Raw genomic sequence first — 23709 nt, 5'->3', positions numbered from 1 at the left:
TTCCCAACATTTTCATCTTGGTAATAGATTCCTAACCTAGCGTCTAAGATCCACCCCTGAAAAATACATCTCTAATCTGTGGTGTCAAGTTGTTATTTTTGAAAGGTAGCTATATTTTTTATGTTTGTTTGTTTGTTTGTTTGTTTGTTTTTTTCTTCTCTTTTTTGTTTTTTTGTGTTCGTTTATGTGTTTTTGTTTTTTTGTTGTTTTTTTGTTGTTTTTTGGGGGGGTTTTGGTTTTAGTTTTTTGTTTTTGTTTTTTGTTTTTTTGTTGTTTTTTTTTTTGTTTGTTTTTTTTTGTTTTTTGTTTTTTTTTCATTAGAAAAATTCTATTGACCTTTGGAATTAGGATCAAAATGTAATATTCAAACGTTGCACAAATGATTCGCGCTATCTGCTGACATATGAGGAGTTACCGTTCTTGAATGTGTGCGAATTATTACTTCCGGTCTAAATTGTCATTCTCCAAAATGGCGTCAAGCAAAAGAAAGCAAGATGAAAAGCATCTTAAGATGTTACGAGAAATGGCAGCTCTACCCGCCAACAAACAGTGTTTCGATTGTCACCAAAGGGGACCTACATATGTTAACATGACAACAGGGTCGTTTGTCTGTACTTCATGTAGTGGAATTTTGTAAGTTTATGTTTGGAATTCAGTTGTCAGAAGTTCAAAAATGAGTTAGCACTGAGGTCTTGTACTAGGAAGAAAGTATCCTTTGCGTTCCCAGTCTGTATCCATGTCTCATTTTACTTCAGATACAATTTTTTAGACTTATTGGTCTTTTGTTTTGAATGTTTACCCTAATGACAATACAGGAGTAGTGTGGACTGAAGAAGATGGAAAGAAATTTACAAATGTGGAACACTACAACCTACATATTTGTATATCATCTAACTTACTTGTGTTTACATACATTTGTTGTTTTCGGATACAGCAGCTAATTCTCCTCAATACCAGTATCAAAGAGTTGTATATTGTGATATGAGAAGGATGAAACGTGAAACACTCCTGAAGTCATGAAGAAACAAAAATTCATGGCACCTTTCATTTTGTAAGCCCCTATTTTTTTATTTTGATTACCTTCCTATATGGTTTAAATCTTCTTGATGCACGTTTGAATTGTCCAACAAATGGAATTCATTCTCCAAATTGTTATGGTCTGAGATGACTTTGTCTTTGGACCATATTGTCTGGCATAGGTAAATATTTTGGTATATTTACCTATGAATGGCAAAATGTTTCATTTAATTTTGATTTAATTTGATTTTGAATCATTTTGTTTAGAATTGTTTCATTTTGATTCACTGTTTCATAATCATTTCACAACTTTCAATTCCCCAAGAATTATGGATAATACTGATTACATCATTTTTGTAAACATCTGGGTGCCATCACCAGCATGCTATTGACTGTTACAGCCATTTCTATCTTGGAAAAAGCTATAATTCAATTTGTATTTAATTATTGAAACAACCTTTAACAACATTCCTTTCAGAAGTGTATTATAGTTTCTGAAAATATCAGCATTGTAGTTGTCCAAGTAAACTCCTATTGTATGATCGATTATACTGTAATCCATGATTTGTCCTGGTGGGGTTTTGAAGTTGTTGGCTGATAACCCATTCCCTGGTTTTTCTAAGAGCCTATTCTTGCTGTCCTTTATGAGAACAAATTTGCAATTTAATTTAGACTTGTTTATGAGCTGTCTTCTGTATACAAGACTTAGAACATCACGCTTAGTAAACAGGGCTCATGCTACTGGGGGATTCGGGCAGAATAGTCACCCTGGAGTCGCTCACTTCTTCTTCAGATGACACCAAAGTGAAGTGAAGTCGCCCTCTCATTTTCAGACATTGCCCACAATCGGTATTTTGATCAAGCTATCTTTCTTCTGATAACAATTCAAACAAAAATCACGCCCGTTTGAGAAAATAAATTGTAAAAATTTTCGAAATCTATAGAATTATCGGTTACAAGCAGAGTTAGAAATAGTAGCCTGCCCGCCATCCCGAGACTGGCTATTTTTTGGCAGAGCCGGCTAATTTTAGCAAAAATTTATATAGCCATATAGTAAATATATTGGAAAACTGTATTCAGGACTGGCTAGAATTTGAGTGAGTTTCCTACCCTGTTACAAGCAAGTATTTTAATCAGCTTTTGTTTTAAACGTTTAAAACAGGATACGGAATGAACATTCTTAACTTCAGCTCACAATAATTCATGTTTTACCATTCACATTGTTATAAAGTGTGCAAATTTGTGGTGTTGGTTGTTTGGACTTTTTAAATTTATCTCAATTTATAATTCGGTAGAAAACCCGAAGCGTTTCATAACAGGACAGTAAATTCTCCATTTTGACTGAACATTTCTTAAGCTTGAGACGAGTGGGTACTGACCGCTAAAATATGTGTCGATAAAGTTTCAGTCTTGATTTGTCTTTAGTAATAAATTTTTAACATGATTATTGATACTCTTGATCAACTTATATCAAGAGACTGGATATTTTGAACAAGAAATTATGGATTAAGTTGGATCTGGAAAAAAAACAGAACATAATGAAAATTCCAACAGAATGTCATTGTCTGAAATTTTCTATTCCAGTGCTGCTAAAAAAGACAAAATCAATAGGACTATGCAGTGCAAGAAGCTTTGCTTTGCTCAATCATGTATTAATTTTGCTGTAATAAATTTGGTAAGGGGTAGAGGTACATGTATGGATTAGAAATTCAATTTCATGAATATATGATACAGTCAATCATTCAGTCAGCAGGCTGATTTCATTTTGTCGAAAATATTTAGTTACTTACATATATAGCTTAAAGAAAAAGTAATATTTATCTCAGTAAAAGAAAATGAATATATGAAAATGCTTGCTTATATTGTGTGCATATAAGTAACATATAACACATATAATTTTAAAAAGCATTACTAAATGATGCACATACGCATTCACTTCCCCCTGTTTTTCTCAAGTAGCTTGTGCCTAAAAAGGAAGTGTATTTGAATATAATTGTTTCAATTGTCAAGTTAAAATATTTTTCTGACACTTGTCATTAAGAAATTTTCATAATCAAGTCATGAGGTATTTTTAGGTGTCATTCATGTACATGTACATTGTAATTCCAACTTTTCTGAAATGGTAATAAGCTATAATTCAACATCTGTCTGTTAAATCATACCACAAAATATACATGTATATGTATTCAAGGTCATTTTTTATTATGACAACTAATTGCCCCACTTACAGAAGTCTTTTGATTTCTTTTGGGAATTAAATACCATCTTAAATACCACCAAAGGCCACATGAGCTATTGCCATCACTTGGTGTCTGTCATCGTCTTTAACAATTTTTCAAAACTCTTCTCCTCTGACAACACTTGACCAATGGCATCAAACTTGGTATGAATGTTCTTTGGGGTATTGTGCATAGAACTGTTGTGGGGATTTTTGATCCATCGAAAAATAAGGCTGCCGTTACTAAAAATAGAGCATGGGGTCAGACAGTAGTTTTTTGCATATATCTCCAAAACCATTAGGTTTAGCCAAATTCTGACTGAAAGTGTCCAGCATGATGAGATCTATCTGTGGTCAAATTTTCATTTTGATATGTTAAGCCATGTCAGAGTTACTGCCCTTTATCGACATTTTTTTGCTATTTTGAATGTTATTTCTTTCAAAAATCTTATCCTTTGACACCACATGACCAATTGGAACCAAACTTGGTATGAATGTTCCTTGGGGTATCGTGCATAGAACTGTTGTGGGGATTTTTTGATCCATCGAAAAACATAGCTGCTGTTACTAAAAGTAGAACAATGGGGTCAGACAATAGTTTCTCACAAGTATCTCCAAAACTGTTAGGTTTAGCAAAATTATTTCTATAGCTGAAATGACCCTCATTATAAGGCCTTCATAAGTTAAAGTTGTCAGGTGACTCCTGTAAGAGTTATTGCCCTTGAAAGATAAAAAATGACAGCTTTTTTTATACAGTTTACAGCCAATATCCTTAACACTAAAAGAAGGACACTTTCTATCACTGAAATGATCCCCTAATGATAGTCCTACTAAAGTCTTCTTGAGTCAGAATTGTTGGACAACTCCTTGTCAAATTCATTGCCCTTGAAAGACAAACTTTAATCAGGTGAGCGATTCAGGCTCCTGGGAGCCTCTTGTTACTATGACATGTCCAGGAACATGACATCTTTGAAATTCATTAAATAGAACATGTATGTATAAATATGTGATGAGAAAAGTGTACAATGTCCATTGGGTATTTTAATACCCCAGCAATCAATATTTAATAATTAAAAGTTGGTAAAAATGGGTCAAAGTCAGAAGGGGCTGAGTTGCCATCAATGGGAAGTTGAAGTGCTAATGACTTGAAATTACATACCACGATATGTGACCCAATAATTGAAGTTGTGTACCAAATATCTGGTGGCTGTGAATTATAGTTCCTGAGAAAAATGTTAGAAAACATTTTCCCCACCTCCCCGACCAACATTCACCATCTATTATGTTAGTTGATTTTCATGAATGAGACCCGGCCAAAAATCAAATCCTGCTGCTTTAGTTTTTGGCAAAGGTTTTTTTTTTTTCTACTTATTCAGGCAGGTTAGAGAACCAGAAAACCAACAATACATTTGATTTTAAATTGATGTATCCTTTTGAAATGTGTCTCAAATGTAACTGTATGCTGTTGTTTTACAGGAGAGGTTTGAATCCTCCACACAGAGTTAAGTCTATATCCATGGCTAGTTTTACACCAGAGGAAATGGATTTTTTAAAGTGCCATGGAAATGATGTAAGTAACATACATGTACTTAATGTACTTGAAATATACATTTTGCTTTCTTTTCAAAGAAACCTAAGGTTGTTATAAATATTGGAGTCCAGCCATTTTAATCTATGTGCTGCAGTGTATATGGAAAAAAAATCCTACTTGCAGAAAATATTCATTAGTATACCAACACATAGTACAGCCCTTCCCTTCCAATATCATGAATTGATGAAAATGATCATCTTGCATATACATTTGTATACATGTATAAATTAAAACAATAAAATGAAATATTATTTATGATTTGTTTGGCGGGCTGAACAGCACTAATATAATAAATGATACATCAACAAATTGAATTATATTGTTTGGTAATGACTATCGTAATCCTCGATAGAAGTTTACAAGAATGTGCATATGTATGCTGAATACTTTTTAAAATTTGGCAGAAATACTGCAAAGTCTTCCCATGATATCTGAAGTAACATCATTGCATTTTTTTTTAATTGTAGTTTTGTAGAAAAGTATATTTAGGTCTATATGACAGTAGATCAGGAGCAGAACCAGATTCTAGAGATGAACAAAAAGTTAAAGATTTTATGATACAGAAATATGAAAGGAAGCGGTATTATGTTGCTCCAACAGATGCCATGAAAGCTGAAGCTAAACAGGCCAATGAGGCTGTAATGAATAAACAACCAGCAACCAAACCACTCAAAACATTGCTAGGGGAGAAAACACCAAGTTTGCAAGTACAACAGAATGATCAGGTAATTTAAAGTGGTACTGTAATGACCTAGGCCTTGTTTTATAAAAAAAAATCATTGTGAGATTTTTTTCAAATCCTATCTGAAGTTGATTTTTAAACAATCAAATTGCTTAGAACTAATTTGAGAATTTTATGAAACATTGCCTGAATTTTCTTTGTTAAGGACAAGACATTAAGTGTTATATGAACATGATTAATACTTTAATAACATGTATACCACTTGAAGATGTAATTTAATTGTGTAATGCCTTGGTCTATATACTCAAGTAATCTCTATGTCTGGTGATAGTTGAGAGTGAGTACTTAAGGAGGTTGACTTTGGGTAAGGGACACAACTCTTGCAAATCATTGGTACGTGTGTATTCAGCATTTTACATCAATATCATGTAAGCATCAAAACAACTTGGATTGATTTTGAAAGCTTGATAGGCTGTGGTGAAATTGAATATGATACAAACATATCACTGATTTCAAGAGTTATGTCCATTACCCTACATGTAGGTATACCTCCTTAAGTCATTTTTTGCATTTGTGTATGAATATTGTTTAATACATGTGTAAGAGAAAGTTGTCTTTATGTTGCCATTTTGTAAAAAAAAAGGTAATTTGAAATTTATTTCTTCTTCAACCCCTCATGTGGAGTAATACTTCAAGGCATGCAAAGTCAAATTGGAAATTTAAGTTCATAAATGTACATGTATAAATGTGGACATTGAAAGTTGTTTCAGTATACACGTGTAAATGAAAAGCAATGTTGATTCATATCAGTAAAAAAAAATTGATTCCTGTACAATAAGTTGTCAAGCTCATAATGATAATGGAAAGAGCTAATATGGCTCTGGGAACTATTGGCAAAAAAAATTATTCTATAAAAATGAATTTATTGATTCATGTCAGTGAAAAAAGTTGACTTATGTACAAAAAGTATTGGGAAAAAGAAATTATTTTATAAAAATGGATTAACTGTCCGTTTCATGACCATTTCAGTGACTTTTGATTTTAAGTCTTGATTTTTGACCCTGTTATCAAATGTGCCTACAACATGTTTCAGAGTATTCAAAATCAAACTTAGTTTGTATGCCTGCTTTTAGGATGGGATACACTTTTGTATAATGGTATAACAGAGTCCGTCCGTCATTCACACTTGACACACTTCTAAAATGCTGCCATCAATTTTTTTAAACTAAGTTGAATTGTTTCTTTTTATTGATTTTTAGCTCTCATTTGATTCAAATAAAATGTCATATTTAAATCGCTGGTATTGTTAGCGACTCATAATTTCAGTAGTTCATATTCACATATGATTTTTATAATTATAAATTACACTACACTCAACGACTTGTGTTTCGCTAACACTCAAGTCAGAGTTTTAAATCCGTGTCAGTCAGATTTTTTCATGATGAAGTGTGAGTGTTACACCCACCCAGCTTGGACATGGTATATTCCAGTTGTTAATTGTTTACAAAGAACTACAGACCTGGGTGAAAGATCACCCAGCACTGTAAAGTTAATCTCCTTGATATTCGCCGACAATGTGGACATTTGTACCCAAGCTCCCAGGTCACTGACCTCCAAAATTCATTTGGGACCCCGGAGGACACATGAAAATACTTAATCCAATTGCCGAAATTGATCCTAGATCTAGTTGATTTGTCCTGCTTTAATCCAAGGTGTTGATACAATATAACAGTGGTTGAGACGATTAGCACGTGGTATTAAAGATTGACAAATTCAATGTGGGAATCATAAAAAAAGAAATTTATCATTGATACATACTTCATGGCTGTCTTGTATTGAGTAATTATAATTAATTGCAATACATGTGATGACCAGACACACATCGGAGACATTGTAAACAATGTGTTCATTTAAATTTCTAAAAATAGACAACTATGTACGTGCAAGGTTCATCAAAGGGATTATTTTTATATGGGAGTAAACATCAGTCAGCATCATAGAAAGTTCGAAACCGTTTAACAAAACTTATAATTAAAATAAAGGTATATGTAGGTTGTATTTGAAACGTATTTTCAATAAGAATTTCTCAGAATTAACTTGAAGCATTTAAGCGGTCGAAAACGACCGGCTGAGGATGCAGTCTCTTCCTTGTTTGGACAACATCTTGCAACTTATATAATTATTACTGACAATGTTCCCAGTCTTGATAAAGGGCTTCTACTTTACAATTATTATGTACATATTATAAAGATGTCTTGGGACCGGCAATTAGTTTCTTTTAATTCTAAAAAAGTCATTCAATTACTAAGACTATCAGAAACTAAAAGCATCACCAGACTGTTTTTACAAGTCCGTCACTTGAATCAAATTACAAAAATCAATACTTTCAAAGTGTTTTATTTATATTTATAAATAGTAATTATCACTTTAAAAGTGCAAAATTAAAATATCAAAAGATTGCAATGTTACTTGAACAAAATCCGAAGTAATATTTCTACATGATATCTTCCACACATTGGATGTAGCTGTAAATCACAGGCACTTGGGACCAGGATTTTTTTTTTTCCTCAAAAATATCATTTTGTTTCCATATTTGAGTTATTATGCATTTTCTCTTACATGTCCACTTGCTATTCTTTGCTGTTTATACTATGCCTAGTTTTCATCTATATACTTCTCTAATAAATGGTAAACATGTACAAAATATAAATAAAAGAAGATGATGACAAATTTTTAATGCAATGACTAATTTTTTTTTTATCTTAATGGAATGCTCCAAATTACCTGAAAAACAGAAGCACAATGTACATTATATCTTACAATGAATTCCCGTTATACCTCATTAAATTTTACAACTATTGCAATATACAAACGGTCTGTGTTGGCTAGGTTGGATCTAGGTGGTAAATGTCAGTGTAATACCGAGTTTCACTCAGGTCAGACTTTAGTGTTAGAGAAACAAATGTCTCTGAGTGTAGAGTACTACTCCACATTATGATCTGAGCCGTGTTTACAGCTGCAGTGTCATAGTTCTAGCTTCAGACAAGATGAAAATGTACCTCTATAATATCATACACCTATGTTCTAAGTGTTTCTTGCTTGTAGAGAACTGGAAGCATTGAACATAACCCAGTTTCCGATTCAGGCACAGGGGTTCGCTACAAGACTATATAGGTCATATACACAAGCCGGGCCCCCATCTATAAATATTCATTGCCAGTTGTTTAATCTGGTTCCCTGGTCAATATCATAAGCAACCCAAAGATAGCTAAAATGTAGCTCTTTAAAAAAATATCATACACATGTCTGTGTGTTTTTTGCTTGTATGAGAACAGGAAGTTTAAATTGAAAGATAAAATGGTTGGTTAGCATCGAATTTATGTAATATTACCCAGATGCCGATTCAAACACAGGGCTCATTACAATTGACTATATAGGTCATATATATTATCAGGGCCCTGATATCTACATATAGTCATTGCCAGTTGTTAAATCTGGTCCCTGATAACCAGTTGTTTTGATTGAAATCATTTGGGTCATCATTTATGAGCATACAGCATTTGTGCTATTTCATATGTTAAAAGGGAGTCAAAATCAGAGGTAGAGAATATTTGACGATTAGCAACTTTGAAGACTTCAGTCTTTGATTTTATTTTTGAGTGATGGGACTTCATTCGTTCAAAGATGGGTGATTTTCTGTTTTCAGAATATACATGTTGCAACTCAAAAACCCATGCAGCAATTTAAATGAGACTTTGATGAATTGTTTCTTTATTCTTATTAAAGCTCCCTTTAAATTTTTAAAAATTTGTGATTTTATGATTAAGATTTATGGGACTTTATTCAAGAGAAATTTCACTGTTTTCAGACTATAACTCAATAATGCTTTTACTCATTTTAATGAAACTTTGGTGAACTGTTTCCTTTTAATTGATGAGAGTACCCTTTCAATTTTTATAAATTTCTGATATTTGAATTTTGAGTTTTGACTAATTTGCCATACATTATATTAATGTGTAAATGAAGTGTTCATATTTCCTCCAACTGTTTAGGATTCAATCTGTGCCCCATGGAGCGTTTTATGGTATTTATTGTACAGTATACAATGCAGTGTATTTTTTAATTGATCAAAATCTAATTTACATGTTTATTGTGAACACATATTTTTATGCCTACTGAAGTATATAATATTTAAACTGTTAAACCTCAAACTAATTTCTCATACTTTTTTTACGCATTAAATCACAATAATGTGGTGTTTATGAATTTATTATCCATATTAAGGTCATCTAAAACTAGTAAATATTTGTTTAATAATTCACTGATAAAGACAGATACCATTGTTATGAATGAAACATCAGGCTGTATTGATTAAGTACTAACATCCACTGGAACCATCTTTTGATTCTGTAATCTATATATATGCAACACATTTACATTGTATTTGTCTGAGCCAATTTATTATTTTTTTTCATATCTCTTTGGTTTTCAGAAGTATATTTATATTTTTCTTATTTGACAAATGTAGGCCAAAGATATAGGGGGGTGAAATATATATGTGTATATATTTATATGTACATGAAATAGGTGTACACACATGGAAAAATGATATTCACTTTAGATATGAACCATTTCATAGTTCTGAAGTGGAATTTGCAGTACAGAAGCATATAACTCATTAAGTATATGTAATACATTGTAATACTAAAGTTACAATGAGGGGATCAATGCCAGGAACTATTGTTTTCACAGAGAGTATCCTTGCCCTGTCAACATGACAGAGGAGGCCACTGCTTGTTCATGCAAGATACTAGTGTTTTTCACAGGGAGCCGTCATTTGCCTTGTCAACTTGACATAGGAGGCCACTGCTGAGAATACATGCATCTGGTCAGTGAAAAAAAAACAAGACACCTAGTCATGCATATACTTGTATAAAAAGATGTGTCTACAGAAACGGATTGGAGGCAAAGGGGTAACTAACTGAAATGAAAAGAAAAATTATATTCTGAAATAGATACACCAAATAGTAAAGCATTTTTGAAAATAAATTGTTTCAATGCACAGACCTACAAATGTGCATGTCGATTATTAAAACCAATTTCATGTACCTGTATCATAATTGTTGTTTGAGAACCCAGTAATTTAGCCACATTATTTTTAATTTTTTTTCTTCATGTTTAATAGTTGAAGAGTTTAACTGGTTTTTATGAAACTTTTTTTATATCCCACTCAATGAAATGGTGGTACTTTATTGGAATCAACTCGTCTGTCCTATTTCACCACAATTATCTCGGCTCCCAATTTGTGGATTGATATTAAATTTTGTGTGTATTGTGGAAAACTATACAATCATTAAACCAATGATTCGTGAATAATATTTTTTAAACCTATTTTTCTCCAAGCTTCTCTGTGGCATGCAGCTTTAAGACATCATTTGTCCTTTAAATTCTTAAAATGAATTTTTTAAACTTGTTTAGTAATGGAATCGTTAGAAGTGGTTACTTCAGTAATGTGTCTACAATATCTTCTAAATCATTGATCTTAGTTTGATTTTTAGGCTTTATATATAGATGTGCATGAATTGAAATATTTACTTTGTAATGTCTTCATAGGTAGACTTGAGTCCTAATAAATGGATACAATTATTTTTGGTGCACATGTCATAAGTGTGCCAGAAACTCTTCGACCTCAATCACAACTCAATTTTATATCATGTTTATTGTAACCAAATGCCCTCATAAAACATTGTGACCAAATCAACACCTGTTTGCTGATGTGTTTAGTTGTAACCTAATACCATTCAGAAAATCCTATGATATTATTTCCACATTTTCTGCACATGTTAATTACTTATGTCCCTGTTCCTTGCTGATAAAAACATTGTCTAATACATGTATCAATGAATATATGTTAGTACATACATTGTACCCATTCTCTATATAGATAAAACTGATATAGAGTTACAGTCACTATCCCATATATAGATAACTTCATTATATGAGGCAGTTTTGACTAGCCTGATGTCGACTTAATCTGTACTGGTCAGTGATATCTCTATCTACAAAGTGTTAACTTGAACTATCTACATTCTTCCCATTAATTGGATTGTTTAAGTAGTGAACCACTTGACTTCAGAATTATTTCCTTGTAAGTATGTTATTATGTCAGTTGAAGTGTTAGATGTAATGCATCATTAATCTTACGCTAAACTTTAGACTTAATTGAAATATTCCTGGTAGAATCATACATTTTGGCATTTTTACAGTTTTAAGTTTAATAAAAAAAATTTTGAAAGTATTTCTCGAAAATCTAACTTAAGTTGTTTTCAATGTCACTGATATCTGAAACTTCGAAGTAGGATAATATAATTCATGAATTTTTATCGTGCTGCGTTAACACAATTCATTCATTACTGACTAATATAAAAAACCATATTCTATTATCTACTTCTCGTAAAGATGGAATTAAAAAATAAGTGACTCTACAAAACTTGATAGTTTGGATCTAAGGAGGCTGGGGATGGTAAAGTTATATAAAATTTAATTCTGTGTACAGGTTTTTTTCTGGTTGATCTGTTGATATTATTGTACTCTCTGGTGTAACTGGTGTGATAAGTGAGCTGATATATCATGTTTCTACAGAATTTTGTGAAAGTAAAAGAAATTGTAACATGTTTAAAGTTCAGGTTTAAGCTTTTGCCTTAAAATATTTAAATTTAAAATTGCCAAAATTAGACACCGGTAGTACTTGTTCAGGCAAAATTCCCAAGTTGCTACCAGTACAAGCCTTTAAATAGACACAAGCTATCTTTCTACAACAATCCCCAATTCATTTAAACACAGACACATATGCCCATTACCAGGCCAATTTTTTTTATGATTATGTGTATGGAGGCTGCCATTTTAAATTGATTTTCACAGCTTTTTAGTGTACATATAGGTGCATTTCAAGGACCAGACAAACTACACATATAATCTCTAAAATAGGGGACCCTTGCTTTTTAATATTGTTAGAAATTAACTTGGAACCCAAAGAAGTTCAGTTTATTTTAATTGTATAACTCATACATAAATTGAAATTGTATCAACTTGACTTGCCAAGGAATTAGGGAAGAGGACAGGTAGAGGCCAAGACACTACTATCCTCTGCTCCCTCAGGTGCATTTTCTAATAGATAGTACTTCTTTTCATGTCTGCTATGATAAAAGCATTTTCTGTATTATTTTTGTCCCTCTAAATTTTCTTTTAAAATATTTAAAAGTTTGTTATGATCGGTACCTGGTATTTTTAGTGTTTGATATTGTGAGCATTACTCATGCAAAATTTTGATGATTTTTATTAAATAACATAAGTTTTGAAAATGAATGTAGAAGTTGTTACTAGTATGGCATCTGGCCTGGTAGGATGGGATGGGGTGATTGTGATACATTATGCTTTCTTTCAGGACCTTTAAAACTAGCATATTCTTTAATTGATGACTGAAATAGTTTTTTTTTTGCTATCATAATGATTGTAATATTTATCTTGTTTTATAAACTGACTTAATTTTTTTGTAGATTTAAATCTGTGTTTTTCTATTTTCAGTCACCAAAACAGACTTTGTAGATTTAAATCTGTATTTTTCTATTTCCAGTCACCAAAACAGACATTAAAGAGTCAAGCTGCAGCAGTGCCAGGGCAGATAACTCTTGGTAACCCTCCTCAACAGAAAGACGCTTCATTCCAGTCCCCAGGACAACAAAGTCAATCTTCACAGAGTTCAGGGTCTGCCACTATGGATTTGTTAGGAGATTTAGGGGGTGATCCCTTTAGTTCCTCATCTTCAACTCCATCAAATCCTCCAGCTGGTGGTGATGCAGGTATTGGTCTGATTATTGGATCACCATAAAATTTTTTTGTATTTCAGTTTTTTGTAGGATTTTCACAAAATGTAGATAAAAATCTTATATACGATACTGTAAAGGTACTTAAATTCTTGGGTTACAGTTTTCAAGGTTTGTCAAAATTTCACTAGTTAATGGATTTTAAAGTTAGTTGATTTCATTAGGGCTTCACAGTATCCACAGGAAATATATAGTAACATTTCATTTGGTTCCAGTTAAATGAATGATTTGAATAAACTACTTCACACCTTATGAAGAATAGTTCTCCTTACAGTTGATGCAGAAATTTATTACCAGTGAAGAAAGCATTTAGACCTGATAATGATTGACTTAGATATAGACATACTCAGGTCAGATTTCAATGTTGTCTACCTAGGCAGAGCTTCGTTTGAGAACTTGAAGCATTACCCTTGGTTGTTTGGGATTTCTCTGCCTTGATCTATCAGCAATATTAGATTGTTCGTTTCTTGTTATACTATTAAGTAACTGTCTTTGTAAGAATCATGCAAAATCTGAAAAATGTGATACACCCCCAAAAAGGCTACATATTTTTTTTATTTTTGTAATTAAGTTGTTTTATGGGTCTGTACTATGACTATACTATGTAATGATTCATTCAAATCTGTCTGCTCTTAGGAGATAATCAACATTGAAAATCCAATAAATTCTATTGTATTTGGGTGTCATTTACAGAGTTATTTCCCTTAATTTTGAAATCTACAGTGCATTCTGTATAATTTTTATCTCCTAAGAACTCGGGTTATATGAAAAAATGAATGTTAATTTCTGTTTACTATGGCAATTCAAACAAAATATCAAAAATAAAAATATGTAGGCATTTTACCCATGAATCACATTTTGCATGATTCTTAGCTGGAGTGTTACTTAATGTTTATTTTTTTTTAATTTCTTTTACAGGTGGTTTTGCTGATTTTGCTAGTTTTAATCAATTTGGATCCCAACCAAAACCTGCCCAGCCTCAGTCTGTATTCCCAGGTTTTCAGAGCACTAGTAGTAAGTTATTGGGCTGTATTAAACATTTAAAGAAATAAATAATGGAGCGATTCAAATTTTTTTCAATCAAATTAAAATCATCACTAAAGTAAATGATTTTAATAGTTTAATGTTACAAGCTGTATATTCAGAAACCTTTCAATTTCTGTATTTGACCCATTTTTTCAGGATGTATCAAATGTCTTTATTATTTATAATTTCACCAAGGCAAATGTTATTTTACTCTGTAGTTCATACATTAGCTTTTTTTTATATTATTTCAGATCCTTTAGTACCAATGGGTAATACTCCAACAGGTCCAACTCCAGTTATGAATGGATCTTCCTCTCAACAAAATGTTCCAGCACCCTCAGGGGGTGACAAATACTCTGCATTAACAGATCTGTTTAGTTCCTCCCCTTCCTCATCAGCTGCAGGACCGTCATCAACATCGGCTTTGAACTGGGCTGGTGGAAGTTCTGATGTAAATTGGGGTGGAACTTCCTCAAATACTTCCACAGGGGGTGGTAGTATTAACTGGAATAGCAGTGGCCAGGGAGTTAGTTGGAACAGCACAAGTACGGCTTCTACTGGTGTTGACTGGATGTCATCAACTAACTCTAATACATCAAATGCTTTATCTAGTGCAGGTACTAATCAGGGTTCAGGAATTAATATGCTTTAGCTGATTAGTGGGTCACAGATATGGTTTTGTTTTCACTTAGTGTAGAATTTTATATGGCAAAGTGAAGGGGTATGTGTAACATCACCCCTTATATTAAACATTATTTGCTAATTACCTTTTTTTCCCAAGAGATGGGAAACAGATTGCTGGGGCATTTATTTTAATTGCTTAAGAATCACATAGATCATGTGCCATTACTGGGCCATGACATTGAGTTAGCAGAAATATGGTAAGGCAACTGACAAAAGAAGTTATAAACTGAGAGAATTTAATTTACATTGATATTATGATAGTAATTTAAACTTGTATCTGTAAGCTGGAATGAGTATATCATCTTTAAAGAATTTTTTTCTTTGTCCTCAGTCATGTATAGATACTTTATGTATTGAAGTCCTTTCTGATACACAATCTTTTCTACATCAGGATATTTCGGCAATCATATACCAGCTGGGAAGCCTGGCAATCCATTTTTCACTGACTATGGTACAGTAGAAAGCATTCTAATTGATGCATGTCTTTTGTTGGCTGTTTGTAGGCCTGGTCTTTATTTTCTATGAAGTGAAATATTTATTTGGATATTTTTTGCAGGATTTTCTTGTGAATGAAATTGCTTTGATTTTTTTTTTCAATGGTTCAGTCAGTTGTATTGATTATGATGAAAATATAAATGGACAAGATTTAATGAGATTATTTTCATTTGACCTTGGCAATAAGAAAAAGACTGGGCACCATTTCATGAAGCTTACATAAGTCCCATTGGTTTGTTTAGGATCTTTGTGAAACGATGACCAGATACTAAGAAGTCTTCTACAGATACCCTCAGATATTTGGATTAAAATTTTCAGAATTGGTCATTTTATAATTCATTCAAAACTTTAATGAGTATTTTTTTTTTCAATTCCTTATAAAAAATCTTGATTTGATAGGACATATTGTCTGCAGGAAGATTGCCACCTCTGTTTTCAGTACCTTCACATAGGATTCATTATTTTCATTTTATAAATGAACTTTGTTGAAGATGTTTCACTTCATGGTGAATACACATATATGATTAAGTTGTACTTCTATGTAGAATTTCAGAGTAATTTTGCCATAGGCAATGTCTTTTTGTTTGCCTGAAGTTTTTTATTAACATTTTTTGCAAAATATTTTGAATTAGAATGGTTATTAAAAATGTGACAGGTTATCTTTAGGAGCTAGTTGCTGCATAATAAGGTATAAAACTCCTTAAATACATGGGAGCTTTTTCGTGTAATTTAAAATTATGTGCAAAGATTTTAAGTACATTTTTTTAACAGAACATCATTACTGCATTTAGCATTTTACTTAGTATCTTTCACTAACTCTCCCTAACAGTGTTCCGGGATTCCATTTTCCTGTCATCGAGACCAAGTCCGATTTTGGAGTAAGAAAGTTGTTTATTTTATCTCACTTTTTGTTTGACAAGTAGAAAACTTAAATTTCTAAAAGGAAACTTTTCTTGTGGAAACCTACAATTTTCCAATAGTCTTAGAACACTGCACTATGAAAAAAGTGATGAATAGAATTGTGTGATATTATCCTTAGGTACAGTACTTTATTAACACCAGGCTAGCTTTAGATGTTGGCATTAAATTGACAAATTTTTACATCTTATTTGTAAAGGTTATGTGATTTATAATTATGTTTGTTGCTTGTTGGTGCTTGAGATTGGCTTCTAATTAACTTAAATGGTCTTGAGTACATTTTGCCAACGCATGCCTGAAACAATAAGTCATCAATAACCCTCAAATACTTTATTAGAAAGCTAACAAAGATGACATAATCATTAGACTTTATAATGTATTAAATGTAAGTTTTAGTAAGAATCAGGCAGAGTGGGAAAAAATCAAAAATCCCATCAATCTGATAATATAAATTACTCAAGGATGCTTTCTCAATTTGAAAGGACCGTGATTTGATCTCTGCTCAGAAAATTTTTTTGGATAGAATGTTAGAAAAAGGTTTTTTTTTTTACAGATTTATATGCCCTTGAAATGTTCATTTCAGTGCATTTCAATGAAATTTTAACTTAGTTAACCTATATGACATGGAAAATATCCCTTTTCCTTGAATCTGATGGTGCAAATAGTCAAATGGTTGGTATTTTCATACCATATTTCACCCTCTGCCAGATTCTTACAGAGATTAGCCCTTACTTCTCACAATACATTTTTGTATTAGTTACATATAATTTTGTATGCTTATCACCATTTTGCTTTATAAGTGGTGTAATTGATGGACTACTATTTAAGAGTGTGATTTGAGTTCATTGTATTGTCTCAGTTTGGTTGGTCAAGTAAAACTGTAGTAAGAATTGTCACAGGCTGAAGATGTTTAAATAAGAGTTTTCTTTAAAAGGCTGCTGATATCAGACCGGAATATATTTATTTCAGTACAGACTTTCAGTGACATGTTTCAAGGAAATATTTTGGGCTAGAGCATGGAAACCTTGCTATGTTAATGTGGAGTTGACCCGTGGTTCAAGGGACAAACATTTCTTTTAGTCTTTTTTTTTTGTTTAATATTACTGGTTGATGGTTTATATCATACATAAATATATTTTAAAATGACCTTTGGTTGCAGACAGAATTAAAATCAAAAACTCAAATGTATAGTAGAACCATGCTTTAATGAAGAAAAAAATAAGTTCTTTTATTAATGATGAATACAAATAGCAAAGCCTTCAGTTAACTTATATCTTCTAAGTTTTAATACTGATATTAAAAGTATGAGATTTAGTAACTGTCTTTGTTTTTTGAAAAATAAATTGATGCAACAAACATTGATGATGTGTTCAGTATCATGAAAATATAAAAGGTCTAGATATTTTTATTAAAATGTAAATTGTTTTGTCATGTTGTAGGTGGTACTGCTAATCCATTTGGTGGGACTTCTTCTAGCACAACCACTTCAGGTGTCAGTAATCCATTTGGAGGTGGGCAACCAGGAGGATTTGGGCAAGCTCAAGTACCTGCAACTAATCAGATGGCAGGATTTGGGCAACAACCTGCAGGGTTTGGACAATCAGGTGGGTTTGGTCAGAGCCCTGGATTTAGCCAACCTGTAAGTTCTAGTGCTGGATTTGGTCAACAGCCTGCCTTTGGGCAACCAGCAAGTTCAGGTGGAGGATTTGGACAACAAGCTAGTTTTGGCCAACCTGCAACTTCCAATGTAGGATTTGGACAGCAAGCTGCTTTTGGACAACCAGCTAGTTCTAGTGCTGGTTTCGGACAGCAGTCTGCTTTTGGACAACCTGCAAGTTCAAATGCTGGATTTGGACAGCAAGCAGGGTTTGGACAACCTGCAGTGGGGGGTTTTAATCAAACACCTGCAAGTACAGCTGGATTCGGGACACAGCAAGGTGGTTGGGGTGGGGCACAGCCCCAAGGTTTTGGACAATTTCCTGTGCAAAATGGGGCATTTTCAAGTGCTGCAGGTTTTGGAGGACAAGCAATGCCTCAGACTGGAAATACTATGACAACACCAACAGGACAGTCAAATAAAATGGTTGGGGCTGGACAACAGGGAGGTTTTCCTCCTGGGTGGGGTCAGCCTGCTCCTAGTGCTAATCCATTTATGGTAGGTTTATGTATATGCCTCTGACTTCTTTTCTTTGTAAAATTACTTCAGATTTAGTCTAAGGTAGTTCACCTAGTATGTTTTGCTTTTATTTTGGTGATGAAATTTCAGGTATAGTCAAGTAAATCTTGCAAAAAGTCAACACTAACCTGGAAGCAATTGCTACCCTGTACTTGGGTAAAACAAATTTTGAAAAAGGAATGATGACAAACAAAAAAGTCAAATAGAAGAATAATAGCATTTAGTAACACGTATGATAATTATGCATTCAAATTGTAAGCTGGAAAACATTGAAAAAAAAATTATCTTAATATTACATCATAAAATTCAATGACTTGAAATAGAGTATCCATTGAACTTGATAAAAAAAATTAAAATCAGTTTTTTCAAAGTTTGGAACACACAGGCCTTTTATTGTTGTTTATAATCACAAATATATAGTTCAAATTAAACATTCCTCAGTTAATTTTTGTACTGATACTGGTCAGAGAGTAGATCTCACCATTTTCAAGACAAGCAATTCTCATCAATCTGCTCACCAAAAGCTTGTTCCTCAATTAAAATTGTTGTTTGATAGGTCATTTTTGAGAGCAAAATATCAGCAAACTGTCACACATTTTTTTTTATTTAATTTTTGGCATGAACGTCTCATAGGAGAGAACGAAAAATCTGTTGGCAATAATTACTTGCCGATGAGAACTACTCTTTAACATTAGTTTAGATCTTTCACTTGACTACATTTTGCTATTTTTTTCCTTTACAGTCTGCTGCTGCATCCCAGCAAATGGCACCCAAAACAAATTCCACCAATCCATTCTTATGATGATATACCTGATGATATTTAGTATGGGTTGTTGTGTGACTGTAGTATTGGGTACAGAGAAGTTCTGAGGAAATCAAGTGTGAAATGGGGGGAAAGTTTTATATCACATGCTGTGATGGCATGAGACAACTGGTTCCAGACAGTTGACAAGCATTAGTACAAAGACTTGCATTACCATTTGGTTTTATTATCATACTTTCTGTTCTTACTTATTTTTTGTTTACTGTTATGCAACCATAATGTTAAAGACTACATTATATCAAAGGTGAGGTCATGAACCCAACTCTTGGTTGAAGGCTTTTTCAGTTTATTGAAATATATGTGGTCATCATTATGTACTCAATAGCTCCATTTATTTTATAGATCTGTATGTTACCGTTAATTTATATCTTCTGGTACATGTTACTGTTACACTAAAGTCATTGCTGATTATATAAGTAAAATAGTAGACATATATTATATATCTACATATGTAATTTTTATATTCATCCAAAGTTTAGGTGGACATTGTCATTATCACTCTTTGCAGTGTGATTGTTGCGCAGTAGGCAATAATCGGTTAAATCGAGATTGCCTAGCAAATGAATATTTAATGTCAGTAGTAAAAAATTCGCTCAGGCAAATACTTAATACCAGAAGTGCTTGAGTTTGATGTGTTTCTTATCAAATTCCCCTTGAAGCAACATGACAAAATCCATCTTAACTGCAGTATGCTTTATAAGAACTTAGTATACATACAACTACTGAGTAAGGGTTATGAAAATATATGATTTTTCGTTATTGACATTTTCATGTTGATATCCCCCTTATGTTCATTTGTTCACTTTTGAGACCTTGTGCTTATGGTACCTGTAGCTTAATATTTTTTTCTCAAAATGTGAGATTCTAGTCATTGGAGCTACAAATAAACAGATTGAAAAGGATGTAAAGTACCAATCATTGTATGAATCAGGCAGATATAAAACTGTGTTGCCAGTAAAAGACTGCAACTGTTAAAGTTTCATTTCATAATTTGTACCTTCAAAATGAGGTGAAAAATAGATTGTTTTCATATTGCACATACTAGTGAATTACATTTGTATTTTATATTCCATTACGTTCCATTACAAATATGTGATTTGTGGACATATAGTCATGTGAAATAAAACACAATATTTTATTATTCTGTTGAACTATTTCCTGAACACAGTTTAAAAAAAAAATCAGTTCATTAGGAGCCACTTTGATTGGATATGCATTGTTAGACTGGTCAGGTTTTTACATGTCTGCATAAATTTAAGAATTTGCCTGTTTCTTACAAATGTTTGTACTAAATTTTGAAATGATCGTGTTTATATTTTCTTTTTACTGTAGCATTATTGATGCACTGAAGGAAAACAAATCACGTTAATGTCCTTGATTACATTAATAAGATGCACTCTTCCACGTGGACAGTAGTTACCTAAAGAATACATACACTTATCTATATTGTTGCTTACCAATAACATTCTCTAATTAAGACAACAGCTTCGTTGTTTAAGTTTTTCTTTTTTTTCTTCAGTTGCAATACTTTCTCAGGAATGTAAATTATTTACTACCATATAATAAAGCTTTAAAAATACACAAAAAATTTTGATAATCGCTTCTTTAGTGCTCAACTTTTGTAATGCTTATATAGTACTTTGGTTACAATCTTTTTCTTTTTTGTTTTTTTTCTTTTTATCAGAACTTATCCTTTGTAAATGATGTATTTATCAAACATTGAGTATTGTGTAGATAATGTCATGAATTTTTATGGCCCTGCATGTATGTCTGTTATGTTATTACTTTAAACATGTTGATTTTAACATTCCAACTTTTCAAGATTGTTGCCTGTTAATGCTGTATCAAGGGATTGTTTCACCTATTAGCTGACTAATACATATAAGAACTGTGGTTCCAGACAGAGTATCTGTGATGTCTTGAATCATTTCTCTTTCTACATACGAAAAATAGAACAAATGTTTACTGTCAACCAACTTACTTTTGCAAGTAATTTACCTTTTTGGTAAGGCTGAAAAAAATGTTTTTTTCCCTATTCCATTGCCAAAAAAATCCAGGTAGGTAGGTTGGCATATCCCTGTGAATAAGATCTTTCTGTTCCTTCTAGAATAAATAGCAGCAAGATTAAATTTATGTATAGAATAACAGTTCCTTATGATTTTGATAATAACAATATCATGTGGAATATCTCAGAAAGTGCATGACACTATGAATGGCAGTTGAAATGTTCCACATGATATTGTCAGGTTCAAAATGGGAAGAAACTATTATTCTGTATATCTGTAATCTAATAATTGCATTTCTGATCATTTTAATGTACTTTCAGCTAAAAAAATCAAGTAGTGCGACTACAAACTGTTGGTGTGTTACATGATTTTTATTAAAAACTCTAAAGACACAATCACTCCCACTGTTTTGATGGATAATTTTTTATATCTTTTGATTTCTAATGTCAACAAGAGCAAAGGGACAAATTACGGATTACCTATAAATTCTGAAACATGAAATTAAGTTAGTTTACAGTACACTGGAACCATTACTAATTAATAGAGGTTGTGTATGGTATCAAACTATTTTTTTTTTAACCATGGAAAGTCGGATTTCAGTATGTTTTACAGCAGAGATTCTGGAAGGGAAACTGAAACTAGAACGAGACTTAAAAACCCTATAATACTGGTGGTTTTGTGGATGGTATACAATTAGGTAGCAATGGATGTAGGGATGTATATGAATATCATTAATTGTCATTTCCATGCAAAATTTGGTAATTGGTGATGTTCTTAAGCAGACATTATCATTTTCGTGATGACTTTCATGTTAATATGAATATTTTTTAACTTCATCCTCTGCAGATTTTTTAAGGGAAGATATTGTAGCTCCTGCTTTTTTTTCATAATATCAATGCAGACCTGGGGTTTATCAAATTTCTTTGATGTGGTCCAAATGACATTCAGTGTACAAAGTCTGTATTTGTACAAATATATCACTAAAGGGAGAAAATTCCTTATCAGTAATGCTATCCTTAAAATTGGCTGAAAGAATGTTTATAACTATCTAGCCTTCATTCCTATTCAGCTGCTAAATGTACAATTTATTCTTTTGGTTAATTATTTTTATGTGAAAGTACAAAGTGTATATTGTTTGAATATTTGTATGCACGATTTATTGAGAAGAATATGGTTGTGAGATTAATTTGGAGTGCTGTTTAAATGTAATTGTTTGTAGTGGTTGAATTGATTAAGTGCCATGTAGAATTAGAGATACAAATGTATCAGAGTGAAAAGCCAGTTCGAAAAAGTTGTCATTTAATTGTATTGAATGAAATTTTGATATTAAAACTTTCGCTATTTTTTGTATGTGTTAGTATCAATCTTTCAAGTTTGTGTATGAGATTAACTGCATGTTTTGATTACTGGTACAACACCATTCTTTGTCATGTAAATACTTTAAGTGTTAATATACTTTGCTTAATGGTTGATTTTAGAACAAGAAAAGGAGGGAGCATTATTTTTTTTATTTGTTGTTCTTAGCTTTCAGTTTATTATCACAAGTATTAGAAGTTAAAAGCATATTATTTTAAACGAAATTACAAAAGTTATACATGTCAGGCATTAGTGACAGAGTGAGCTGTCTGTACAATTGTAAGGCTGTCAAAGTTAATGATATGTTTAAATATGATGTTCTTCAAAGATCTTTTGACCACAGCCATGGTAAAAAAAAGTGATAAACACATGACTAACATTTCTTCCACTCGTACGCTGCATCAATTCAAAAATATGAAGAAACTAGTCCTATTAGAATCAAAATAAGTCATAGAAACTCTATTTATCGTTGTTCTACCACGGGCTTGCCATTTATGTCATTATTTAACCCCTCGTTATCACTCAGGGTAAAACGATGTAACATAAATGGGCTGCCTGTGGTAAAACAATGATAAAATGGAGTTTCCATAATTTACTTCTTAAATATTTAGACATATTTTATCTTATTTTAGGACTATAAAGGTTTCTATATGATTTGTTATATAAATTATACAAAATCATATAGTGTATTAAATTCTAAATAATGGAAACTACATTGAAAGTATTATTGTTTGTGGGGTACTGTTTTTCATTGGTGAGCTCGACCACAAAATTTGGATCCCAACAAAAAGGAGATTCCTACTGATTTGTTAACTGAAAACCTGAAAATTCCAC

General features: G+C 32.2%; 1 protein-coding gene across 3 annotated transcripts; it reads left to right on the top strand.

Annotated features, from left to right (window-relative positions):
- The first annotated feature begins 432 nt into the window (after window positions 1–432).
- LOC148625353 (uncharacterized) lies at window positions 433–22865 on the top strand. Of its 3 annotated transcripts, XM_088568814.1 has the most exons (9): window positions 433–633; window positions 4712–4805; window positions 5294–5551; window positions 13142–13367; window positions 14310–14405; window positions 14669–15034; window positions 15493–15552; window positions 17954–18669; window positions 19433–22865. In XM_088568814.1, exons 1-9 carry the CDS (start codon window positions 470–472, stop codon window positions 19490–19492), a joined length of 2040 nt encoding a protein of 679 aa, XP_088424940.1. In that variant the 5' UTR covers window positions 433–469; the 3' UTR covers window positions 19493–22865. The 3 variants fall into 3 exon arrangements, with proteins under 3 accessions (XP_088424940.1, XP_088424943.1, XP_088424941.1); XM_088568817.1 differs by lacking the exon at window positions 15493–15552 and having other exon boundaries at window positions 14669–14962; XM_088568815.1 differs by lacking the exon at window positions 15493–15552 and having other exon boundaries at window positions 434–633.
- The last annotated feature ends 844 nt before the right edge of the window (window positions 22866–23709 follow it).

This window comes from Perna viridis, chromosome 2 (genome assembly GCF_037379345.1).
Source record: "Perna viridis isolate PV_CMFRI_1.1 ecotype Kerala chromosome 2, ASM3737934v1, whole genome shotgun sequence".
Lineage (NCBI taxonomy): Eukaryota > Metazoa > Mollusca > Bivalvia > Mytilida > Mytilidae > Perna > Perna viridis.
This window is presented reverse-complemented; position numbering and strand designations above follow the sequence as displayed.